Source organism: Momordica charantia (assembly GCF_013281855.1).
Source record: "Momordica charantia cultivar OHB3-1 chromosome 9 unlocalized genomic scaffold, Mcharantia_2.0 BLBB01000009.1, whole genome shotgun sequence".
In the NCBI taxonomy this organism is placed as follows: domain Eukaryota; kingdom Viridiplantae; phylum Streptophyta; class Magnoliopsida; order Cucurbitales; family Cucurbitaceae; genus Momordica; species Momordica charantia.
Window position 1 is genome coordinate 15,733,386 of NW_028275167.1, and position 18,528 is coordinate 15,751,913.

At 42.7% G+C, this 18,528-nt stretch overlaps 1 protein-coding gene across 1 annotated transcript; it reads right to left on the bottom strand.

The window, feature by feature from the left end:
• Positions 1 to 266: 266 nt before the first annotated feature.
• Positions 267 to 3,308, bottom strand: LOC148209068 (uncharacterized). Its single transcript, XM_088118148.1, has 4 exons — positions 1,833 to 3,308; positions 1,543 to 1,758; positions 998 to 1,485; positions 267 to 915 (listed from the first exon to the last, which is right to left on the bottom strand). The coding sequence occupies exons 1-4, from the start codon at positions 2,455 to 2,457 to the stop codon at positions 661 to 663; spliced, it is 1,584 nt and encodes a 527-aa protein (XP_087974274.1). The 5' UTR covers positions 2,458 to 3,308; the 3' UTR covers positions 267 to 660.
• Between the last annotated feature and the right edge of the window lie 15,220 nt (positions 3,309 to 18,528).

Here is an 18,528-nt window from a genome sequence, read left to right on the forward strand (position 1 = left end):
CCGCCGAGCTGAAGTGTTTGGCTCGTAAGCCGTTGTGTAAGTAAGAAATTACTAAGACTTGAGAAACTCAGACAACGAGGCCAAAACTAAAATTGAAGTTTGAGTTTAATTAAATTTCTCTAAGTATAGGGACCTCGGAGAGAACAACTCAAGTTCGGACGAAGTTTGTTTTCATTGAATTTAAAGTTTGATGAAGAGCCGAGGTATTATTATGGTTTAATTAAATTTCAACAAGTATAAGGACCTCGGAAAGAATAACTCGGATCTAAGCAAAACAACGTCATTTCATTTAAACTAAAGTTTAATGGAGAGCCGAGGTATATATGCCTCGACTCAGTACAGATTTGATTAAAAAAAAGAGAGAGAAGAAAAGCGAGAAGCAACAGAAGGCCGAGACGATCTACTCTTGGGGAGGGTCGACGGGCTTGCTGGACCCCGCCTCGACACCAGCAACCTCAGCCTCTTTATCGGCCTCAGCAGGTCGCTCCACCCAGATGGACTCGAATTCTTGCTCGACGGCGGTGATGGCATCCTCCGAGCAGGCAGTGTCGAGCCTGTTGATAGCGTAGTAGAAGCCCTTGTTTGCCATATCGCGAGCTAAGCCGTCGAACTCGGGGAATTCTTTATTCTCTTCTCCAAGTAGGCCCAGCTCGCCAAGTTCTACAGAGCCTCGTTCCAGCCCTTCTCCGCAGTCTCGGCTCGACCCCGAGCGTTCTTCAGGTCAGTGCGAGCTTGGGCTATTAGGGCTTGCGACCTGTCAGCCTCAGCTTCCTTCTCAGCTCGAGCTTGGACAACCTCGGCCTCGAGCTCGGCAATCTGTCGCTTGTAGGAGGCGTTCGTCTCCTCCTCCTTCAGGTCCCGTCCCCCGAGCTCTAGGCTCATCATCGACGCCGAGAGGCAGGCGTGGTAATGCAACTGTTTAGGTCCGAGGTTAGATAAAAAGGAAATAAATAGAGATAAAGGAAAAAGAAGGAAGGAAGGGTAGGCACGAGCTTACCTCTGCGGCGAGAGTTATGGTCTTTCTCACCGCCTCCACAGGGTCCTCGGGCGCCTGAACGACTCGCTCCACACGGTGGGAGCTGGAGGATCTCACCTTCGTTGCCGCCTCGTGAATGCTCAAGCGAGAGAAGGCGAGCTTGAATGGCAGAGGAAGCTCGTCGCATTGCCGCCGACCCGGTTGCGACCCGTCCTCCGAGTCCACCACGATGGGGGGAGGCGGAGATCTGGAGTTAACCTCCTCGGAGGGAAGTGTCCCTCTCACTCTCTTCCTTCGCTGTAGTGGAGTAGTCGACTCCTCGCCACCAACGACGGTCTGCAGCGGCTGAGCCTGAAGGGCCTGAAGTTTGGCCAAGTTTGCCATCCCAGGGGCCGGGACGTCGGCACTGCTCGTACGATGACGAGCCTGAGGAGGCGCTGGCGGAGCAGACGAGGCCGGAGCTCGCTGACGCTTCGTGCTGCTAAACGCGAGGCATTTTGAGGCCATCTCTGAAAAGGGATGAGGTCGGTAAACTAACGAGCGAAAAGGTGTTGAGAGGAAGTTACCTTCAGGGGCTTTCCGCTTCTGTGAGCTGCGTTGCCGAGGTTTGGGGAGCTTCTTGAACTCGTCCGGTTGATCGCGAGAACTGAGGGCGCTGGAGAAGAGGTGGGAGTTTGAGACGAGTGCTTCACCCCACAGCGCGTACTTTAGGCTCCGACCTTGGGCACGCTTGATGACCTCCCAAGACTTATTGTTGATCCTCGGAACTGGAGATGGCAGAGCTGCACCGTGAAACCTCGTCAGAAACAAAGACATGGAAATATAAGACAACCTAGATCGTACCTAAGACACTCACCTACGTCTCCGAACTCTACTGGGACTTGGCAGGTCAGCTCACCCCCTCCGTCCCTCAGATGCCACTCGCCAGAGACGAGGAACCAGCACTCCTTCCAATTTTTGTTAGAGGAGGGGTTCCTAATCAGCTGACCTACATTCCGCCGAGCTGAGAGGTAGTACCGACCCTCTCCCTCATTGGAGGCTTTAACGGTGTGGGTCGCTAAGAGCTGATCTACCGTGATCCTGTCCTCGTCCTCGTCTCGAAGGACCCACCACAGGACGTAGGCTCCGAGCACGGTAGACCACACGTTAGGGGAGAGCTGAGCTGGAGCGAGATTAACGGCGCTAAGGAATATTTGAATAAAGGGGTGAAGAGGAAGCCTAACCCCCCTATTGAACATCTGGGGATAGAAACTGACGAAGCCCGGGGGAGGGTCATCTAGATGTTCGCCGACGTTGGGCACCCTAAGCTCTTTGGAGTTGGGGATGAGGTAAGTTTTGCGAAGCTCGACTAACCTACCTACCGAGCTATCCCCGACGCGAGGGCTCCCCGAGGTAAAGGTTGGGTTGAGGTCCCCTACGACATTATCCGTACTGGACGAGCTAGACGGCCCGGAGGATGACTCGCTAGACGAGCTACTCATGGTCAGACCTAAGGGAGAAGTTTAAAGAACTACCTAAAAGAAGAAGGAGAGAATACCTGACTTTGGCAACGGCCGAGGTACACTAACACTCGAGAGTGAAAAAGTGAAAAGTAAAAAGTGAAAACGAAGAACCCCGCCTTTTATAGGACAGCCCGGGAGCGCGGGAGCCGTCCGATCAAGGAAGGATCAACGGACAGGATTTGTCCACGCCAGGCGATCCCCATGACGACGTTTGGGTTCCCGAAGCAGAAGCTAGGGCTGACGACATCCATGACGTCACACATGCACGCGTGGATTCGACCCGCCTCCAGTTAGCTCGGAGGACTTCGCCGAGCCGACCTCCGCCCCGCCGAAGTGGGGGCCAACGTTGGAGGCGAATCCTGGCCTTCCACGTGTCATGATCAAAAAAGTGAGCTGGTCAAACACGCGGGCGAAATGGAGAAGTCGACTCCAAAATACTCAGGTCAGCAGTCAAGGTAGGACCTATAATGCCGAGTTGAGCTAATACAAAGTCCGTAACAATGTCTCTTCCGTACCCGACAACACGCCGCGATTTTAGGGTGTGTCAGAATCCCTGTCGGGCCCAGTTTCTATAAATAGGAACCCTTGCCTTAAATGCAAGGTACGCAATCCCAAGTAGACTCGGCAGGTTAGCTCGGACTAGAACTAACTTGCTCGTCAGAGTGCTAACCTTGTTTTGCAGGTCTCAAGAAGGGTTAAGGGAAGGTGTGGGATCGTTGGCCATAGCTCGTCCTGAGCATTTCGATCTAAATCGTATCCGAGCTGAATCGATTTCGGGCTCAAAAAAAGTGCATCTTTAAGTGTCTCAAAAGCTTTCAAACAATTTTCATCAAATCAAAGGGTCTATCTACTTTTAACAACTGACACAAAGGTATAGAAATTTGAGCAAAGTTTTTTTTTTTTTTTTTATAAAACGGCGGTAGAAACTTGTGTGTCCTAAGAAACTTTTAACACCTTTTACAGTAGTATGATGGGGTAGTTTCGCAATCATCTATCTTAGCCCTATCGACCTCAATTCCTGTTCCTGAAATTTTGTGACCTAAGATTATACCTTCATGTACCATAAAATGACACTTCTCCCAATTAAGGATAAGGTTAATCCCTTCACACCTTTTTAAAACATTCTCTAAATTTTCTAAACAAATTTCAAACGACTCAGCAAACATAGAGAAATCATCCATAAATATATCTATCGTGCTTTGTACCATGTTAGATAAAATAGCGGTCATGTATCTTTGTAAGGTGGCAGGAGCATTACAAAGATCGAACGACATCCTCCGGAATGAAAATTTCCCATAGAGACACGTGAACTTGGTCTTTTCTTGGTCCTCTAGTGCTATTGTAATTTGGTGGTAACCAGAATACCCGTCAAGAAAGCAATAACACTCCTTCCCTACAAGACGATCAAACATTTGGTCAATAAAAGGAAGTGGAAAATGGTATTTTCTAGTTACATTATTTAGGCGAGGGTAGTCCATGCACACTCTCCCACCAGTCACCGTCCTCGTCGAGATTAACTCGTTGTCATCGTTACTTATTACCGTCATACGACCCTTCCTGGGAACGCATTGAACCGGGCTAACCCAGATGCTATTTGAAATGGGGTAGATCACCCCGGCGTCTAACCATTTGATGATCTCCTTTTTTACCACCTCTTTCATTTTGGGGTTGAGCCTCCTTTGGTTCTCGATAGAATTGGTGGCTCCTTCTTCTAGGATGATTTTGTGCATGCAAAAAGTTGGGCTAATTCCTATTATGTTAACTATGGTCCATCCAATAGCCTTATTGTACTTAGACAACAGCTGCAAAAGTAAATATTCATGTTCATTAGTCAAATATGAAGAAATGATAATCGGTAAAGTATCGTTCAAACCAAAATATGCATATTTTAAATGGGAGGGTAAGGGTTTCTTCTCCAATTCTGGAGGTTCAATGATGGAAAGTTGCAAGGCTTTCAAATTAGCTACTATTGGCTGTAGAAACTCAAAATGCTTGAATTGTGTCAAAATTGCGCAGGTGCAATTTTCCCTTCTTTTTATGCGACCTCCAAATATGCTTCTAAGTCTTCTACAATCATCTCTTGGAGTTCCTCCATGGTTGCCCCAATTGCAGAGCACTCCCCGACTTCATTCGAGAGCTGCATCGCATCAAGGACGATGAACGTGAATTGCTCATCATTGACCTTCATAGTGATTTCTCCTTTCCTAACATTGAATACCATGTCTCACCTCCCAAGAATGATCGGCACCTCAAGATCTGCTTCACAATCCAAAATTATCTAAAATCGGTGGGAAAAATAAATTTATCAACCTTAACAAACACATATTCTATTTTTCCTTTCTGTTTCTTTATGGATCTATCAGCTAGTTGCAAAGTTATAATAGTGGGACCAACTTCTCCTATATTTAACTCTTTAAAGACTAAAAGAGGCATAAGATTAATGCTTGCCCCTAAGTCACACAATGCTCTCCCAAGATTCTTACCACCTATCGAGCAAGGGATAGTAAAACTACCTAGGTCCTTAAACTTAACAGGCAATAGATTCCCTAGAGCATCACTACTTCATTTTGTCAGGGCTATCATCTCATGCTCTCCTAATTTCTTTCGCCTAGAAATGATATCTTTCAAAAACTTGGTGTAATTAGGCATCTATTCTAAAGCATTTATGAGAGGGATTTTAATATGCAACTGTTTCAAAATTTCAAAGAACTTCTTAAAATTACTATCCTGATTCTTATTAACTAATCTTTAGGGGAAAGGTGGAGGAATCTCAACATTACCTACTTGCGCAGTAGTGTAAGGCACTACTTGCTTACCTTTGTCGGCCTTCTTACTGTTGCGTCCATACAACTGTGTTGACAACACGTTCAAGTATACACGAATCACTGGTTGTAGTACGTAATGAGGTCGTATCCACATGGATTTTTGGTTTATATTTGTTGGGTGTGTTGCCCTTAACTCGTAGTTTGTATTTTGTGTAAAAACAAGTGTATATTCAATAAAGTTCTATTCAATAAAGTTGTTGAATTCATAGCATTGCATTATCCAAAATCCAATAAACTAAACATCCGAGGTTATTTTAGTGTAACCGGGACAGTATATGTACTAAGTATATATTTGATATACCCTTGATATACAAGTGGATAATGTCCCGTGAATAACCTAAAGGGTCTATAGTATATGGATAAGGCTGGGTACCTTATCCTGGCAACACTATGGATACGGCCCACTCTGTAAAGGTTACAGACGACTTGATCCAGGTCGTTCGTGTGGAGACATGCAAGTGGGGGTATCCTATACAATAAGTTTGTATAAGACTGGACCACGAAATAGCCAATCTTTAGATGTAACATCGTTAACTAATAGATTGTTTTTTTCTTAGGATGACCAGGCAACTCATTCTCAATCCTGAGTGAGTTATGAACTCCTGCCCGTGAGGGCAAGTCCTTTGATCTGTATGGGTGAGAGTGGCCTGAGTTGCCGACTCAATATTCCTATCATTTTTGGGACGAGACCGAGTGGGGAGCTGGGAACATAACTTTACAAGATGGAATTCACTCCTCTGCGACTTTAGGGGAGTAGATGAGTGTTCCCTTAAATGCTGACTCCGAGACTTGAACAAGGGGCCCCACCCTCTCATTAGCCCGAGAGGGACTTCCGGTTATTGGTCGGACCATAACCGGGTTGTTCATTAGAGGAGCAGTGGTATTTAAGGAGTAATATGTAACTTAGGGGTAAAACGGTAATTTGACCCAACTTGAGTTACGAGCACTCGTGAAGGATTGACTTGTCATTAATGGTCGTATATCCATGGACACGAAAACATTCTGCAGTGAGAAGAGTGCAACTGCGGGTCTTTAGTGGAGTGACCCGTAGTTAACGAATCTAGATTAACTCGGTCAATGAGTTTGACCGATTAATCTTGCATCGTTGGAGCTTCGGATCTGTAGGTTCATTAGGTCCCCTTGGTAGCTAATAACGGGTAAAACGAGGATCAAGTTTTTGGAAGAATTTGAATTGTTCAAATTACTTAAGGGATCCTTCGCCTTGCATTCTGCATATGCCTTCTCTAGGCATTCTTGAGTATATCCATGAGGTGTGATAGGTGATGCACCATCCTCCTTGGTCGCATCACGACACTTCCCTCTCGACCCTCAACATGGCCCGACGGGCGACATATGCATGTCGCCACCACTTGTCCACTACGTGGGTAGCACAACCTACTCTCTACTAGTACGGTTGTGACACTGTGCGCTGCCCTCTAAAGTGGCCACCGTATGGTGTTGAATGACATTTTGTGAGCACTTGTCGTGCTTCAGCATTGGCGATGAATCTTCTGATCACTTTATCTTGGCCAATCCTATAGAGATATGGATCATCCCACAAATAAAACTTACTCTCATACAAAAACCTTTTCAGTTGTTGCTTGTTCATGTCCGCTGGTAGAATTCCACTAGCAATATAGTTGGCTAGATTTGCAAACCATGGTTCTTCATCTTCATTCAGAACTCCAAAAGCCAACACTTGTTCATCTGGGAAGGTCCCTCTAATTTCTGTCTCATGCTTGGAGCATTCTAGAGTAGGCAACCTAGACAAGTGGTCAGCAACAAAATTTTCTGTTCCTTTCTTGTCTTTGATCTCTATACTGAATTCTTGCAGTAGTAAAATCCAGTGAATGAGCCTTGGTTTAGCATCCTTCTTTGTCAATAAATACTTCAGAGCAGCATGGTTCGTGTAAACAATCACCTTTGACCTTACCATATATGCTATGAATTTTTCAAATGCGAACACCACTGCTAAAAGCTATTTCTCTGTTGTGGTGTAATTAATCTGTGCCTCGATCAAAGTTTTGCTAGTGTAATAAATCGGATGTAGCAGCTTCCCTCTGCGTTGAGCAAGAACTGCTCCCACAACATAGTCGCTGGCATTGCACATTAATTCGAAAGGCTGGTTCCAATTTGGAGTTGTTATTATCGGAGCATGGGTGAGAGCATACTTCAGTGTATTGGAAGCCTGCAAATATTCAGATGTGAAGTTGAATTCTTTATCAATCTCAAGCAAAGAACAGAGAGGTTTAGAGATTTTCGAAAAATCTTTATTAAATCTACGATAAAAACCAACATGCCCCAAGAAACTGCGAATGCCCTTTACATTCACGAATGGGGGCAATTTCTCGATTGCCTTGATCTTTGCTTTGTCCACTTCTATGCCCTTGCTAGAGACTCTGTGTCCTAGCACAATTCCTTCCTGCACCATGAAGTGACACTTCTCCTAATTCAGGGGGAAGTTTGTTTCTTCACATCATTGCAACACCTTCTTCAGGTTGTCCAAACATTCTGCAAATGACTTTCCAAACACTGAAAAATCGTCCATAAACACCTCTACCACTGATTCTACCAAGTCAGAAAAGATAGCAATCATGCACCTTTGGAAAGTTGCTGGAGCATTACAAAGCTCGAAGGGCATCATTCTGAAAGCAAATGTTCCATAGGGACATGTAAAAGTCGTCTTCTGCTGATCTTGAGGAGCAATTGTAATCTTATTATAACCACTGTAGTTGTCTAAAAAGTAGTAATACTCTTGACCTGTCAGCCGGTCCAGCATTTGGTCAATGAAGGGGAGAGGAAAGTGGTCCTTCCTTGTGGTTTTGTTCAACTTGCGGTAATCCATACATATACGCCATCCAGATACTTTCCTCATGAGTATAAACTCATTATTTGCGTTCTCCACTACAGTCATGCCTCATTTCTTAGGCATACATTGCACTGGACTTACCTACTCGTTATCTGAAATTGGATTTATGATTCCTGCATCTAACCACTTGACAATTTCTTTCTTTACAACCTCCTTTATAGCCGGATTAAGTCTACGTTGGGGCTCTATAGAGTTCTTGCAGTTCTCCTCTAGCACAATATTATGCATATAAAAGTTGGGGCTTATCCCCTTGATATCAGCAATAGTCCATCCAATTGCTCTCTAATGTGCCTTGAGTACACTTGACAACATCTGCTCCTTTTCTAAGGGTAAGTCTGCTGCTATGATGATTGGCAATGTCTCTGATGAACCCAGGTAAGCATATTTCAGATGCTGCAGCAATGCTTTAAGCTCTAGCATTGGCGGCTCTTCAATAGATGGCTTCAGTAATCTAAGCTCTAGGTTTGTGAGGTCTAAGGACTCATACATTCTCTTCATAAATCCTTCATTGGCATTCATGCATTCTGACTGGACATCTTCTAGTTCCTCTTCAAATGCGTCGGCAAGACTTTCAGCGTCAACTGCTTCTAAATGCTCCAACATAGCTTCTGTTTCCAACTCCTCCATTAATGCTTCATCCAATATCTTTAATACTAAGCGCTCTTCTGATTCAGCAGGAAATTTCATGGAGTCATGCACCGATAATTTCACTTCTTGATCGTGTACATGCATTGTCAGCTCTCCTATGTGGACATCTACCGATGCTTTCCCAATTGTAAGGAATGGTCTTCCAAGAATAATAAGAACCTCCTTATTTACATCATAATCCAAAATAATGAAGTCAGCAGGGAAAATAAATTTATCTATTTGTACCAAAACGTCTTCAAATTTTCCCTCTGGATGCGTAATGGATTGATCCGCGAGCTGCAATGTCACTGTTGTGGGCCTTGCTTCTCCAATGCCAAACTTGTTGTAAATTGATAACGACATGAGATTGATGCTGGTGCCCAGATAACATAAGGCAAGTCCTATATGTTGTCCTCCAATTCAAACTGGTATGGTAAAACTCCCAAGATCTTTCATCTTTGCAGGAATTTTGCTTGTGAGTATGGTGCTGCAAGCTTTTGTCATTGCTACAGTCTCATACTCTCCCAGCGTTCTCTTCTTTGTGAGTATCTCTTTTAGGAACCTCACATAATTTGACATTTGCTTTAGAGCTTACACCAACGGTATGTTCACGTGAAGTTGCTTCAAGACATCTAAAAACTTATTGAATTGAGCATTATCCTCTTTCTTCTGCAACCGTTTAGGATATGGTGGCGCTGACCTGTATTCGACCAGGGTATTTTTATGCTCTACCTACTTTCTTTTCTTTGGCACTCTGTTCTGTGTAGACCGTGTCTCGGGTGCTTTAGCAATTACTGGATTAACTGATTGACTGGATGTGTTTTGAACCTCTTTTGGTTGGCCAACTATCTGCTCTAGTGGAGTAGGTACAACTACTTATGCTGGCTAACTGTCCTATTCTGACTGAGTTTCTCATTGGTCAACTTGAGTAGGTTCCTTGATCGCTGTTGGAGCAATTGAGTGTGCCAGAGGTAATGCTTTCCCACTTCGTAAAGTGAGGGCCTTGCATTGTTCCTTACCGTCTCTTTTTGGCACTTCTGTATTGCTAGGCAATGCTCTAACCGGTCTGCTCTTCAAATCTGTCGTTAACTGGCCTACTTGTAACTCTAGGTTCCTTAATAATGCAGCTTGGCTTTGCACAGTGGCGTCATTATTGGCCATGTATTGCTTCATCGGCTTTTCCAATGATGCAAATGATCCTTTTGATTGCTTCTGTGCTACCATCTGTCCTTGATTCGCAAAACCAGGAGGATAGCTTACCTTTTGCTGAAATGCTGGAGCATTGGATGTTCCTGCATTGTGTCCACCTTGATTGTCACTCCAACTAAATTGGGGTGATTCCTCTAGCCAGGATTGTACGTGTTTGAATATAGATTGTTTTTACTATTTTGCAGGTTCCCCAAATAGTATACTGATTGAGGATTTCCAAGGCAGTTGTTATTGTTGGGTGTGTTCCCCTAAACTCGTAGTTTGTATTATGTAAAAACAAATGTATATTAAATAAAGTTTTATTCAATAAATTTGTTGTTGAAACATAGCATTGCATTGTCCAAATCCAATAAACTAAACATCCAAGGTTATTTGAATGTAATTGAGACAGTATATATACTGGGTATATATTTGATATACTATTTGATATACCCCTGATATATGAATGGATAATGTCTCGTGAATAACCTAAAGGGTCTAAAGTATATGGATAAGGCTGGGTACCTTATCCTAGCAACACTATGGATACAGCCCACTCTGTAAAAGTTACAGATGACTCGATCCAGGTCGTTCGTGTGGAGACATGCGAGTGGGGGTATCCTATACAATGAGTTTGTATAAGACCGGACCACGAAATAGGCGATCTTTAGATGTAACGCCGTTAATTAATAGGTTGCTATTTCTTAGGATGACCAAGCAACTCATTCTCAATCCTGAGTAAGTTATGGACTCCTGCCTGTGAAGGCTCGTCCTTTGATCTGTATGGGTGAGAGTGGCTCGAGTCCCCGACTCAACATTCCTACCATTTTGGGGACGAGACCGAATGGGGAGCTGGGAATATAACTTCACAAGATGGAATTCACTCCTCTACGACTTTAGGGGAGTAGATGAGTGTTCCCTTAAATGCTGACTCCGGGACTTGAACAAGGGGCCCCACCCTCTCATTGGTCGAGAGGGACTTCTGGTTATTGGTTGGACCATAACCGGGTTGTTCATTAGAGGAGCAGTGGTGTTTAAGGAGTAAGATGTAACTCAGGGATAAAATGGTAATTTGACCCAACTTGAGTTACGAGCACTCGTGAAGGATTCACTTGTCATTAATGGTCGTATATCCATGGACACGAAAACATTCTGCAGTGAGAAGAGTGCAACTGCGGGTCTTTAGTGGAATGACCCGTAGTTAACGAATCTAGATTAACTCGGTCAATGAGTTTGACCGATTAATCTTGCATCGTTGGAGCTTCGGATCTGTAGGTCCATTAGGTCCCCTTGCTAGCTCATAACGGGTAAAACGAGGATCAAGTTTTTGGAAGAATTTGAATTGTTCAAATTACTTAAGGGATTATATGTATATTGATACATTATAATATATAGTTAATTGTAAATTAAAACTATATATTATGAGAGATATTATTTGAATGAGATTCAAATAAAATTAATATGAATAAAATTCATATTAAAACTATAGGTTAAAAATAATGTGATGGATAATATACATACATGCGTAGCGGAAGTGAGCAAGAATCGAAATAACAATCTAGATGCATAATACAACCTAGGATTAAACATGCATGATCATACATTATGATGCTTAGAGATAAGTAGAGAAAAATACAAACTTTTGTAGCTTTTCAAAAATCTTCAAATAGCTCCAATGAAGGACCACCAAGAGATCTTCCTAGCTATTCTCAAGGTTGGAATAGAGTGGTGGGACTCTTTTTAGAGAAGGAAAAATTTAGAGAAAAGTGGAGCTAAAAAGAGTTATGTAAGCTTTTTTTTTTTTAAAAAAAAAGCCAAAGGTTCCAAGCCGTTTAATGTTTGAACAAAGGCCTTCTTAAATAAGCAAATTACATGCAACTCTTGCATGTCAAAGTTCACCAAAAGCTTACAACACATATTCCACTTATGCATGGCATGGCTAAGTGTCAAAATGCATGTCTAAGTTCACCAAAAGATTACAACACACATTCTACTCATGCATGGCATGGCTAAGTGTCAAAATGCATGTCTAAGTTCACCAAAAGCTTACAACACACATTCCACTTATGCATGCATGGCTAAGTGTCAAAAAGTGGATTTTTGAGATTATTTAAATGTTCCACTCAACAAGTTAGTGAAATTTTCCACCAACTTGGTTAAAAACATTATTTTAATCTACTTTAGTCAACGTTTGACTTTCTCTGGTCAAAGTGAACTATTTGACTTTTTCCAAAATCCGATGTTTGATGAAATCCATGCCTCCGATTATGAATCCACATTCATAATTTTAATATTTAAATCCTATTTAAATATTTTGTCCAAATTTCTCAAATTGATATCATATATCAATTACTTAATCATATCTCATATGATTAACCTAATTCGTACGATTCGAATTATTCCTTCAAATTATTCCAAGTTTATTCCTATATGAGCTAGCCAGAGGACCTTATGGACCTACAGATTATGAGCTCCAACGATCCGAGATTAACCGATTAAACTCTTTAACCTAGTTAACCAACATTCGTTAACTACCGGGTCATTCCACTAAAGCCCGTAGCTGCACTCTCTTCACTGTAGATATATTATGTCCATTTGATATAACCATGATCGGTAAGTCGACCCTTCACAAGTTGTTCGTAATTACAGCTAGGTCAAAATACCGCTTTACCTATGTAATTACCTCTTGTTCCTTAAGTCCCACTGATCCTCTAATGAACAATGATTTGTAGTCCAACTATAAAATCAAAAATATCCTCTCAAACCTTTTGATGAGAGTGGCGCCTATTGTTCAAGACCTGGATTCAGCCCGTAAGAGAACAACCTTTTTACTATCCTAAAATTGGGTAGAAGTGAATTCCTTCTTGCACCCTATGTCCCTAGCTATCTACCGGGCCTTACCCCTGAAATGGGAGGCTTATTGAGCCAGCGCTGTTGAGCTGCTCTCACCCATGCAGATCTAAGGGTAATCCCGAGTAAACAGAAGTTCATAATTAGCTTAGGATTAAGATCGAGTTACCTAGGCCATCAAAGTCGAGATAGTCAGTTTCAAACAGTAAACGGTGTTATAAAGTAAAAGTGACTATCTCATGGTCCGGTCTTATGCAAACTCTTTGCACGGGACACCCCCACTCGCATGTCTTCACATGAACGAATTAGGATCACATCGTTTTGTACTAGCTACAAAGTGGGCCGCATCCATAGTGTCCCCAGAATAAGGCGCCCAACCTTATTCCTATACTATAGACCATTTAGACTGTTAACTCAAACTTGATCCATATTTATGTCTCTTACATAGAGTTTGAGTCTCAGGTAACAGTCTAGGATCCTTTATTTTATTGGATTTAGATCTAGTAAGAACATTTTATTGGATCAATAACTACTTATTGATTAAAACCTTCAATAATAACTTTATTGAAAGATAAAAGTATATCTGACATTTTCAAACTATGAGTTTCAGGACATAAAACCCAACATAATGTGCATAAGATGTACATTAAAACTATAGGTTATACGAGAGAAATGTTTTAGAATATGATTCTAATTTTATAATAAATAATTAAGTGTTAATTATTTATGTATATATATATTTATTAATTATTAATTGGATTAATAATTAATTATATTTATTAATTAATTTGATTAATTAATTATATATATATTAGTTATTATATATATATTTATATATATATTATATATTATTATTTAATAATAATAATAATAATATTAAACTCCCCTGCAATATTGCAGGGGAGTGGGAGGTTGCTGTGACGTGGGGAGTTACCCCACGTCATTGGTCTTCTTCTTCAAGGGTTGGAGAAACCAGAACAGAACAAGGAAGAAAACTCCCACCAATTCTCTCAAGAGCTCTCTCAATCTCTCCCTCTCGTTCCAAAGAAATTCTCCCACAAGAACGATCTCGTACTCAGAGGATAGCGAGGAAGGCTCGGTGGTGGTGTTCGTAGGAAATTTGTTGAAGAAACGTTCTTCAAAGGTATTGAGTTTCCTCTATATTTTCCTTCTTTCAATTTCGGTTTTGTATCTCGAAAATCAGCAACGAAGATTTGCTTCCGCTCCGGGATTCACATCCCTTTAGTTATAATGGTGGTTTCCATTGCAGAAAGAACAAGAAATCCCTTGTATTTGATTGAAATTAGCCTTACCAGCTGATGCTCCAGGTTAACTTTGTTGTATCATATTCTTCATTATAGAGTTTGTCAGATTCTCAATCTTTAAATTCAATGCAGTATATGATTCAGACTCAACTAGCCCCTTACTTGGTTTTCCTTGAACAACTCTAGGATCAGACCATGAGTGATTGTTTGATGATATTCTTTCTAAAAGATCGAATGCTTCATCATAAGGTTTTGCTACGAAAGCTCCATTTGCGGACGCATCAATTACTAAGTGTGTGGCATCATCCTGACCTTTATAATATGTCTCGATTTGGATACATCTTGGGATCCCATGGTGCGGACATCTCTGCAACAATTGCTTGAAACGCTCCCACGATTCACTGATTGATTATCCAGCAAATTGCTTAAAATTGTTTATCTCACTGCAGTACTTAGCATTTTTGTTGGATAGGAAGTATTTCATCAAAAACTTCTCAGCTAAGTCATCCCAACTTATAATAGACTCTGAAGGAAGGGACTCCAACAATTTTCTGGCTTCATCTCTAAGTAAATATGGAAATAGCTTAAGCATCAGCAATTCTTTGCTCAATCCTTCATCCTTGAATGAATTGCAAACTCCCATAAAGAATTTCAAATACTGATGCGGGTCCTCCGTAGCATGTCCATGAAATTTACCCACTGTTTGGAGCATCTGAAACATCATTGGTTTCAGCTCAAATTTGGAAGCTTTAATTTTTAACTTTGTTGGATACGAATCCTGGCTTGCCACGTGTCATGTTCGAAGAGGCGAGTTAAATCAATGCCAGACTCCAAAACACTTAGGCCGGCAGACGGAGCATGAGCTAGGACATCGAGCCGACCTATGACAAAGTCCGTAACGCGGTCCCTTCCAAACTCGACAACACGTCGCATTTTTAGGGTGTGTCAGAATTCCTGTCGGACCCAGTTTCTATAAATAAAAACTCTTGCCTTAAATGCAAGGTATGCAATCCTAGATAGACTCGGCAAGTTAGCTCGGACAAGAACTGACTTGCTGGTCGGAGTGCTAACTTTGTTTTGCAGGTCTCAAGAGGGTACTGGGAAGGTGTTGGATCGTTGGTTGTAGTTCATCCTGTACCATCCAATCTAGTACCCATCAGAGCTCAGCTATTTCGAGCTTAAACATCTGGCGCTGTCTGTGGGAAAGACACATCTAGAAGTCAATTTCACCCTTTGCAATCTGGGCCAATGGCACAAACCCGCTCCCAGCAGTCACGATCTCAACTTTCACCAATCCGCTCTCCAAAGAGGGATGCTGCCACTTCCCGTACCCATCCTCGCCTCACGTACTCTCAGGTGGCCGGGACTCCTATCATTGAACGGTGACCTCAGGCGGGGGTGGTCAACGAAAATGGAGTTTGGCCTGCCACATCCGATCCCATAGCAGCTTGGGACTTCCATCTCACCTCAGATCAGTTTCCGCCACTACAGCCTCAGAGGAACGGGTTGCCACCCGGCATACCTCGTCTCCGCAACTGGGGGAACACAGGTGCGCATTCCGGGCCAAGTACTGACGCGGGAGTGGACCCCATCATGGTAGCTAACGTGATCGCCGAGCTTACGGAAGTTAAGGCACGACTCGAAGCGGTCGAGAGGAGCAGTGAGGTGTCCGACTCTTCCGTCTCCAAAGATCCTATTCAAGGAAAGGGGTCGATGCATCCGACCCAAAGAACAGATTATTAGTTCCGACCTCGAAGAAGGTCCGAGAAGGAGCACCTTCACGAAGGCTACAACGCCTGGGGACGGGCAGTGCCCTGGGAGCACAGGTACGTAACCACCCTCAGTAGGACAACCAGGCGGAGGACCGACGCCCAAGGGTCCAACCAATTCGGACCCCCTGGCATCATTCGATAGCTACAACGCCCGTTAGGGCCAAATTGAGGGGCCACCAAGGCGACGAGGAGTGGCGCCCGAAGATTGGGAGTACCGGGTCGACGAGGAGGAGGGAAGTTCGGAGGTCGACAATTGAGAGAGGTCCTCTGTAACGACCCAGAATTTCCTGCACACCTCTAGGTCACGTTAACTACCCAACTAATTAAATTTAACCCCAACTACATCCTGCCAACTTCCTATGCAAACAAACATATAACATCAAGTTCCAATTCTCATCAATTTAGCGATAAATCAATCCCATAGAATATCATTCAACAACATTCGTGAACCACCTCACGAGGCAAGTTTATTATTCAATCTAGATGAATCTCAGTAAATGGAATAAAACTCAAATAGGCACCTATCCCGAAGTGAAACTAACAACAAGGGGAAGTCTCTCAATTATTCAAATACGAATAAACCGTTTATTGGCCATAACATAAGGCCTTAACCAATGACTTAAACTAAACAGGAGTAACTAAGCAGCCTATGGTCCTCGCTCGTCATGTCTTCTTCGTCCCATCACCATGGTCGCCCACGAGTTCTTCACCTGAAACAATCATTGTAGAGGGGGGGAGGGGGTGAGTATATAAAATATACTCCGTAAGTAGCCCTTACCAACACACACACACGTCGTGCTCAACTATATCAAGAAACATTCGTAATCATGTTTTTCAATACATTATGCATTCAAACATATACACATTCCATAAAATTTTAGTGACAACCACAACCAGGAAACACGTTAACAACCAACCTCCAGTCTCCCTAACATTACCAGTACCTCTACGCTTATCACAGTTATCCTACCCTTCCACAGCTATCTCTTTTGAGTAGGGTCGGCCCCTGACAATTTATACCCAGAGCCCCGACCCTGCTGCATCGACCCTCGACCATTTATACCCGAGGCCCCGATGACTTCACCATCTATTGGCCCTTGACCATTTATACCCAAGGCCCCAATAGTCTTCCCTCCAGAGGACTCCTCGTATCGACCCTCGACCATTTATACCCGAGGCCTCGATACTCCATTAGTGACGTATCAGCCCCCGACCATTTATACCCGAGGCCCTGACACCCACTCCTTCATTCCTCCCAAAAAAATCCAGCTTTCACCAGAGTCTTACTATATACTTTCTTTTACCACTAACCCTGCATCTTTCAACTCACGAGTACAGTTCAGCATGCTTTCACAACCTTAACAACTTTCTAATAACAAAATAATAACCCAATCATACTCAATATCCAACACCATTATTGTAACGCCCCGCGTTCTCTGACTCGTTTATTTTAAGAGATAAATAGTGTCTTTGGTTTTTTCCCTAAGTTGATAACTTTAATTCTTGGATTTTCTAACTTTGAAATTCTATTTTTTGGCTAAATTAGAATTATGTTTAATTTCTTTGGATTAAGATAATTTAAGTTCTCGACCTGTGTAGGAGATTTTTAGTTAAATTCTAAATTCACGAGTTTTAGGATTTTCCTTCGTAAATTCTACTTTTCTTTGAATTATTATTCTTCGGTTTTAGAGTTTAAGTTAACTATTTTGTTTAGGGTTGTGGGTTTTATTTGATTTTTAAACTATAATTATTGGGTCATTGTTTTATTTAGTTGGGCCACCTTCAAGAATAAAGGTTTGGGCTTTTTGGTGTTTTGCGTCAGTTTTGCGGCAGCCCGAGCACTCGACGGTGCTGCAGCGGCGGGTCATGGCGTTCCGACGATGTTTGCCTCAGTTCATGGCGTCCCGACGTTCTTCAGGGGTTGAAATGGTGACGCAACTCCTCGATTAGTCCAGATCTGGTGCGTCCAGCCCTCCCCGACGCTAGCAGTAGCTTTCCGGCCCGTTTGAAGTTTACCCACACCCGTTCGAAGCTCGTTTTTCGTTACTCGTCCCCTCCGGCGTTGGTTCGGCGTTGACCCACCCCTAATCGAAGCCAAACCAGCGTTACCCATCACTTTTTGACATCAAAACAGCAAGCGCAAAGTCCTTGAAACTTGGATTTGGAAGCCCGAACCTCATCGGCGTCGACCCACTCCTTACCCAAGAGGTTTTATGGTGAGATAGTAGGTAACGGATCATCTAAACTCACTTTCGATGCAAACTAAGTGTTTCTAACATGAATTCTAATCAAGTTTGGTTTGCTTTTGGATTTAGGAACCCTTCGGTGAACTTGGTAGCGCATTAGAACTTTGTTGTAAGTAGTTTCTTACTGGAGGGATTGGTTGTTGTGTGCTGATATGATATGGTTGTTTGCTCGTGTGCCCATGTGTGATACTTGCATGTCACTTGTCGTTGTTATCATTTAGTAAACGTCATTGTTGATAAAACTGTTGATATATCTTGGGAAAAGTATGTGGTTGTGTGAATAAATTGTAGCCAGGTAATCCTGGATGACTATGATTGAATTTCTATTATGTTCTAATTGGTTTTCATGATGAAATTTGTATACCGGTACTATAATCTGTTGTTTCGAAAGCGTATTGAATATTTATG

Bases quoted from the DNA above. Each gene is read 5' to 3' on its own strand.
- LOC148209068 (XM_088118148.1), bottom strand. From the start codon at position 2,457: ATGAGTAGCTCGTCTAGCGAGTCATCCTCCGGGCCGTCTAGCTCGTCC. The intron at 1,486-1,542 runs GTAACTTCCTCT...ATCCCTTTTCAG, and splicing joins GAAGCGGAAAGCCCCTGAAG to AGATGGCCTCAAAATGCCTC. The intron at 916-997 runs GTAAGCTCGTGC...GGACCTAAACAG, and splicing joins CCATAACTCTCGCCGCAGAG to TTGCATTACCACGCCTGCCT.